The sequence below is a fragment of the Nerophis lumbriciformis genome, linkage group LG38 (assembly GCF_033978685.3).
Source record: "Nerophis lumbriciformis linkage group LG38, RoL_Nlum_v2.1, whole genome shotgun sequence".
NCBI classification, from domain to species: domain Eukaryota; kingdom Metazoa; phylum Chordata; class Actinopteri; order Syngnathiformes; family Syngnathidae; genus Nerophis; species Nerophis lumbriciformis.
In genome coordinates this window covers 4600782-4608657 of record NC_084585.2, presented here as the reverse complement: position 1 = coordinate 4608657, position 7876 = coordinate 4600782, and the positions used below count along the sequence as shown (strand labels likewise).

Below are 7876 nucleotides of genomic sequence, written 5' to 3'. Positions count from 1 at the left end.
AAAATAGACAAATAAGTAAATAAATGAATAAAAATAAATCTAAAACACACAGTTAAAAAAAAATAATCGAATCAAATCATCGAAAAGGCAACTATTTTAAAATACCTCAAATGATCTGAAATATTATTGAAATTAACTATTCGTTCTCCTCTCTGAGCTGCCACCTTAACGTGGTAGAGGAGTTTGCGTGTCCCAATGATCCTAGGAGCTATGTTGTCCGGGGGCTTTATGCCCCCTTGTAGGGTCTCCCAAGACAAACAGGTCCTAGGTGAGGGATCAGACAAAGAGCAGCTTGAAGACCACTATGAAGAAAACAAACAAGGAACCCAGATTTCCCTTGCCCGGACGCGAGTCACCGGGGCCCCCCTCTGGAGCCAGGCCCGGAGGTGGGGCACGATGGCGAGCGCCTGGTGGCCGGGCCTGTCCCCATGGGGCCCGGCCGGGCACAGCCCGAAGAGGCAACGTGGGTCCCCCCTCCAATGGGCTCACCACCCATAGCAGGGGTCATAGAGGTCGGGTGCGATGTGAGCTGGGCGGCAGCCGAGGGCAGGGCACTTGGCGGTCCGATCCTCGGCTACAGAAGCTAGCTCTTGGGACGTGGAACGTCACCTCGCTGGGGGGGAAGGAGCCTGAGCTAGTGCGCAAGGTGGAGAAGTTCCGGCTAGATATAGTCGGACTCACTTCGACACACAGCAAGGGCTCTGGAACCAGTTCTCTCGAGAGGGGCTGGACTCTCTTCCACTCTGGCGTTGCCGGCAGTGAGAGGCGACGGGCTGGGGTGGGAATTCTTGTTTCCCCCCGGCTCAGAGCCTGTACGTTGGAGTTCAACCCGGTGGACGAGAGGGTAGCTTCTAGAGATGCGCGGTTTGCGGGCACAACCGCGGAGTCCGCGGATTATCCGCGAATCGGGCGGATTAAATTTAAAAAAATTAGATTTTATCAGCGGGTCGGGTCGGGTCGGGTCGGGTCGGGCGATTGAAATAAAAAAAAAATAGATTTTAAATAGATTCAGGCGGGTGGCAGTTAAACCAATTCGGAAATATATATACATAGTTAAATGTTGTTACCCACATACGAAAAACGAGCAGGCACCTGCAGCATATGCCACAACAGAAGAAAAAAAAGAAAAGAGATGGACACTTTTACGGAGCGGAGAAGGCCCCCGACGCCTCGCCGGGGTCCGGGACCGAGGCCCCTTCCCCCGAGAGGGCCCCACCGGGAGCCGTAGCTGAGGCGATCCGCGAGAAGGGCCCGACGCACGTCCAGGGTCACCACCGCGCCCACCGCACCGACACCCCGCCTCGTCCGCCTTCGCCGCGGCCGGCGTCACGCGCAGCAGGTAAGCATCTTACCTGCCCGCCACCCCCGTGGCCGGGGGCTCGTAACAGGGGTCACTCCGCGCGCTCCGCCCGCGCAGCTTACCTGCCCGCCACCCCTGTTGCCGGGGGCGCGTAACAGGGGTCACTCCGCGCGCAGTGCGCTCACGAAAGGGGTGGGGCTCACCCTGGTTGATATAGACAGCAGCTAGGACGGTGGCCATGGAAGTTGGAACCCGCTAAGGAGTGTGTAACAACCCACCTGCCGAATCAACTAGCCCTGAAAATGGATGGCGCTGGAGCGTCGGGCCCATATACCCGGCCGTCGCCGGCAGCGAGACGCGCTTGGAGGTGCGCTCAGCGCGGCTCCCAGATGATTGCGCACTGGTGTGCGTTTGGGTCGTGACAGCGTGGCACGCGAATGCTGCATTGGATCAGTCTCTTTTCTTTAACAGGCAAAAGCTTTATAACCTCACTAATGCCTTGCATCGTCTATATTAGATATATAACAACGGGCGGGTGCGGGCGGATGGCGGGCGGATGCGGTTCTGATCAAATGTTATATCGGGTGGATTGCGGATGGTTGACGACTTTCTGATGCGGTTGCGGATGAAATAATTGCCTATCCGCGCATCTCTAGTAGCTTCCCTCCGCCTTCGGGTGGGGGAACGGGTCCTGACTGTGGTTTGCGCTTACGCGCCAAACCGCAGCTCAGAGTACCCACCCTTTTCGGATTCACTCGAGGGAGTACTTGAGAGTGCTCCCCCGGGTGATTCCCTCGTTCTACTGGGGGACTTCAATGCTCATGTTGGCAGCGACAGTGAAACCTGGAAAAGCTCTGCCATCCGGGAGGAGCTCAAAGTAAAGCCGCTGCTCCTCCACATCGAGAGGAGCCAGATGAGGTGGTTCGGGCATCTGATCAGGATGCCACCCGAACGCCTCCCTAGGGAGGTGTTTAGGGCACGTCCGACCGGTAGGAGGCCGCGGGGAAGACCCAGGACACGTTGGGAAGACTATGTCTCCCAGCTGGCCTGGGAACGCCTCGGGGTCCCACAGGAAGAGCTGGACGAAGTGGCTGGGGAGAGGGAAGTCTGGGCTTCCCTGCTTAGGCTGCTGCCCCCGCGACCCGACCTCGGATAAGCGGAAGAAGATGGATGGATGGACGGATGTTAGGATGTAGTACCGTATAATGGCCACTGGGTGTCAGTAATATCACATGGATGTAATTGGACAGTCTCAAAGTTACAAATATTTTCTTTCATTGAAAAGAACAAAACACAGATCTTATTTGTGACATTTTTCCACTTCCAAAAATAAATAAATAGACAAATAAGTAAATAAATGAATAAAAAAAATGTAAAACACACAGATAAACAAATAATCGAATAGAGTCATCAAAAAAGGCGACCATTAAAGATCCCCTTCATGATTTGTACGTTTTTATATACATCAAAATTCTGAACGGGAGGAAAATCGTTAATTCCAGGATTCCTTTGATGTCACATGACGTAAACAACCGTACCTTCGCTCGGTGAAAACCTTATGATGTCATCGCAAAGGCATAATTGACTTCAAGGGTGGACAAAACATGGGTTTGGTTGACATTCATTACTAATATTTGTTGTTGCAAGAAAAGATGAGCAAAGATCAAGTAAGTGACTCCTTCATGGTTTGTGGCACATGTTCACAAATAATACTCAGTTCATTATCACAAGAGAATATCATTAAGAACGCATGGTTACTATGGCAACCTTATTGTTTACATTGTTCTCCGTCAATTGGATTCCTCAATCAATCAATCAATCAATGTTTACTTATATAGCCCTAAACCACGAGTGTCTCAAAGGGCTGCACAAGCCACAACCACATCCTTGGCTCAGATCCCACATCAGGGCAAGGAAAAACTCAACCCAATGGGATGACAATGAGAAACTTTGGAGGGGACCGCAGATGTGGGGACACCACCCCTGGGCGACGGTGCAATGGACGTCGAGTGGATCTAGCATAATATTGTGAGAGTCCAGTCCATAGTGGATCTAACATAATAGTGAGAGTCCAGTCCATAGTGGATCTAACATAATAGTAAGAGTCCAGTCCATAGTGGATCTAACATAATAGTGAGAGTCCAGTCCATCGTGGATCTAACATAATAGTGTGAGAGTCCAGTCCATAGTGGATTTAACATAATAGTGAGAGTCCAGTCCATAGCGGGTCTAACATAATAGTGTGAGAGTCCAGTCCATAGTGGATCTAACATAATAGTGTGAGAGTCCAGTCCGTAGTGGATCTAACATAATAGTGAGAGTCCAGTCCATAGTGGATCCAACATAATAGTGAGAGTCCAGTCCATAGTGGATCTAACATAATATTATGAGAGTCCAGTCCATAGTGGATCTAACATAATAGTGAGAGTCCAGTCAATAGTGGATCTAACATAATAGTGTGAGAGTCCAGTCCATAGTGGATCTAACATAATAGTGAGAGTCCAGTCCATAGTGGATCTAACATAATAGTGTGAGAATCCAGTCCATAGTGGATCTAATATAATATTATGAGAGTCCAGTCCATAGTGGATCTAACATAATATAGTGTGAGAGTCCAGTCCATAGTGGATCTAACATAATAGTGTGAGAGTCCAGTCCTTAGTGGATCTAACATAATATTATGAGAGTCCAGTCCATAGTGGATTTAACATAATAGTGTGAGAGTCCAGTCCTTAGTGGATCTAACATAATAATGGGAGTCCAGTCCATAGTGGATCTAACATAATAGTGTGAGAGTCCAGTCCATAGTGGATCTTACATAATATTGTGAGAGTCCAGTCCATAGTGGATCTAACATAATAGTGAGAGTCCAGTCCATAGTGGATCTAGCATAATATTGTGAGAGTCCAGTCCATAGTGGATCTAACATAATAGTGAGAGTCCAGTCCATAGTGGATCTAACATAATAGTGAGAGTCCAGTCCATAGTGGATCTAACGTAATAGTGAGAGTCCAGTCCATAGTGGATCTAACATAAAAGTGAGAGTCCAGTCCATAGTGGATCTAACATAATAGTGTGAGAGTCCAGTCCGTAGTGGATCTAACATAATAGTGATAGTCCAGTCCATAGTGGATCCAACATAGTAGTGTGAGAGTCCAGTTCATAGTGGATCTAACATAATAGTGTGAGAGTCCAGTCCATAGTGGATCTAACATAATAGTGTGAGAGTCCAGTCCATAGTGGATCTAACATAATAGTGTGAGAGTCCAGTCCATAGTGGATCTAACATAGTAGTGTGAGAGTCCAGTTCATAGTGGATCTAACATAATAGTGTGAGAGTCCAGTCCATAGTGGATCTAACATAATAGTGTGAGAGTCCAGTCCATAGTGGATCTAACGTAATAGTGAGAGTCCAGTCCATAGTGGATCTAACGTAAAAGTGAGAGTCCAGTCCATAGTGGATCTAACATAATAGTGAGAGAGTCCAGTCCATAGTGGATCTAACATAATAGTGAGAGAGTCCAGTCCATAGTGGATCTAACATAATAGTGTGAGAGTCCAGTCCATAGTGGATCTAACATAATAGTGTGAGAGTCCAGTCCGTAGTGGATCTAACATAATAGTGAGAGAGTCCAGTCCATAGTGGATCTAACATAATAGTGAGTGTCCAGTCCATAGTGGATCTAACATAGTAGTGTGAGAATCCAGTCCATAGTGGATCTAACATACTAGTGATAGTCCAGTCCATAGTGGATCCAACATAATAGTGTGAGAGTCCAGTCCATAGTGGATCTAACATAATAGTGTGAGAGTCCAGTCCATAGTGGATCTAACATAATTGTGTGAGAGTCCAGTCCATAGTGGATCTAACATAATAGTGAGAGAGTCCAGTCCATAGTGGATCTAACATAATAGTGAGAGTCCAGTTCATAGTGGATCTAACATAATAGTGAAAGAGTCCAGTCCATAGTGGATCTAACATAATAGTGAGAGTCCAGTCCATAGCGGATCTAACATAATAGTGTGAGAGTCCAGTCCATAGTGGATCTAACATAATAGTGAGAGTCCAGTCCATAGTGGATCTAACATAATAGTGTGAGAGTCCAGTCCATAGTGGATCTAACATAATAGTGAGAGTCCAGTCCATAGTGGATCCAACATAATAGTGTGAGAGTCCAGTCCATAGTGGATCTAACATAATAGTGTGAGAGTCCAGTCCATAGTGGATCTAACATAATAGTGAGAGTCCAGTCCATAGTGGATCTAACATAATAGTGTAAGAGTCCAGTCCATAGTGGATCTAACATAATAGTGTAAGAGTCCAGTCCATAGTGGATCTAACATAATAGTGAGAGTCCAGTCCATAGTGGATCTAACATAATAGTGAGAGAGTCCAGTCCATAGTGGATCTAACATAATAGTGAGAGAGTCCAGTCCATAGTGGATCTAACATAATAGTGAGAGTCCAGTCCATAGCGGATCTAACATAATAGTGTGAGAGTCCAGTCCATAGTGGATCTAACATAATAGTGAGAGTCCAGTCCATAGTGGATCCAACATAATAGTGTGAGAGTCCAGTCCATAGTGGATCTAACATAATAGTGTGAGAGTCCAGTCCATAGTGGATCTAACATAATAGTGAGAGTCCAGTCCATAGTGGATCTAACATAATAGTGAGAGAGTCCAGTCCATAGTGGATCTAACATAATAGTGAGAGTCCAGTCCATAGCGGATCTAACATAATAGTGTGAGAGTCCAGTCCATAGTGGATCTAACATAATAGTGAGAGTCCAGTCCATAGTGGATCTAGCATAATATTGTGAGAGTCCAGTCCATAGTGGATCTAACATAATAGTGAGAGTCCAGTCCATAGTGGATCTAACATAATAGTGAGAGTCCAGTCCATAGTGGATCTAACGTAATAGTGAGAGTCCAGTCCATAGTGGATCTAACATAAAAGTGAGAGTCCAGTCCATAGTGGATCTAACATAATAGTGTGAGAGTCCAGTCCGTAGTGGATCTAACATAATAGTGATAGTCCAGTCCATAGTGGATCCAACATAGTAGTGTGAGAGTCCAGTTCATAGTGGATCTAACATAATAGTGTGAGAGTCCAGTCCATAGTGGATCTAACATAATAGTGTGAGAGTCCAGTCCATAGTGGATCTAACATAATAGTGTGAGAGTCCAGTCCATAGTGGATCTAACATAGTAGTGTGAGAGTCCAGTTCATAGTGGATCTAACATAATAGTGTGAGAGTCCAGTCCATAGTGGATCTAACATAATAGTGTGAGAGTCCAGTCCATAGTGGATCTAACGTAATAGTGAGAGTCCAGTCCATAGTGGATCTAACGTAAAAGTGAGAGTCCAGTCCATAGTGGATCTAACATAATAGTGAGAGAGTCCAGTCCATAGTGGATCTAACATAATAGTGAGAGAGTCCAGTCCATAGTGGATCTAACATAATAGTGTGAGAGTCCAGTCCATAGTGGATCTAACATAATAGTGTGAGAGTCCAGTCCGTAGTGGATCTAACATAATAGTGAGAGAGTCCAGTCCATAGTGGATCTAACATAATAGTGAGTGTCCAGTCCATAGTGGATCTAACATAGTAGTGTGAGAATCCAGTCCATAGTGGATCTAACATACTAGTGATAGTCCAGTCCATAGTGGATCCAACATAATAGTGTGAGAGTCCAGTCCATAGTGGATCTAACATAATAGTGTGAGAGTCCAGTCCATAGTGGATCTAACATAATTGTGTGAGAGTCCAGTCCATAGTGGATCTAACATAATAGTGAGAGAGTCCAGTCCATAGTGGATCTAACATAATAGTGAGAGTCCAGTTCATAGTGGATCTAACATAATAGTGAAAGAGTCCAGTCCATAGTGGATCTAACATAATAGTGAGAGTCCAGTCCATAGCGGATCTAACATAATAGTGTGAGAGTCCAGTCCATAGTGGATCTAACATAATAGTGAGAGTCCAGTCCATAGTGGATCTAACATAATAGTGTGAGAGTCCAGTCCATAGTGGATCTAACATAATAGTGAGAGTCCAGTCCATAGTGGATCCAACATAATAGTGTGAGAGTCCAGTCCATAGTGGATCTAACATAATAGTGTGAGAGTCCAGTCCATAGTGGATCTAACATAATAGTGAGAGTCCAGTCCATAGTGGATCTAACATAATAGTGTAAGAGTCCAGTCCATAGTGGATCTAACATAATAGTGTAAGAGTCCAGTCCATAGTGGATCTAACATAATAGTGAGAGTCCAGTCCATAGTGGATCTAACATAATAGTGAGAGAGTCCAGTCCATAGTGGATCTAACATAATAGTGAGAGAGTCCAGTCCATAGTGGATCTAACATAATAGTGAGAGTCCAGTCCATAGCGGATCTAACATAATAGTGTGAGAGTCCAGTCCATAGTGGATCTAACATAATAGTGAGAGTCCAGTCCATAGTGGATCCAACATAATAGTGTGAGAGTCCAGTCCATAGTGGATCTAACATAATAGTGTGAGAGTCCAGTCCATAGTGGATCTAACATAATAGTGAGAGTCCAGTCCAT

General features: G+C 45.6%; 1 protein-coding gene across 3 annotated transcripts in view; it reads left to right on the top strand.

The window, feature by feature from the left end:
* The first annotated feature begins 2880 nt into the window (after positions 1 to 2880).
* Positions 2881 to 7876, top strand: part of LOC133578070 (dynein axonemal intermediate chain 1-like) — a 52918-nt gene continuing 47922 nt past the window's right edge. For all 3 annotated transcript variants that reach the window (XR_009811812.1, XM_061932225.1, XM_061932224.1), the window contains exon 1: positions 2881 to 2967. Coding sequence is in view for 2 of the 3 variants with exons in the window: in XM_061932225.1 (XP_061788209.1) it covers positions 2953 to 2967 (15 nt within the window). In the remaining variant the exon portion in view is untranslated. The remainder of the gene's footprint in view (positions 2968 to 7876) is intronic.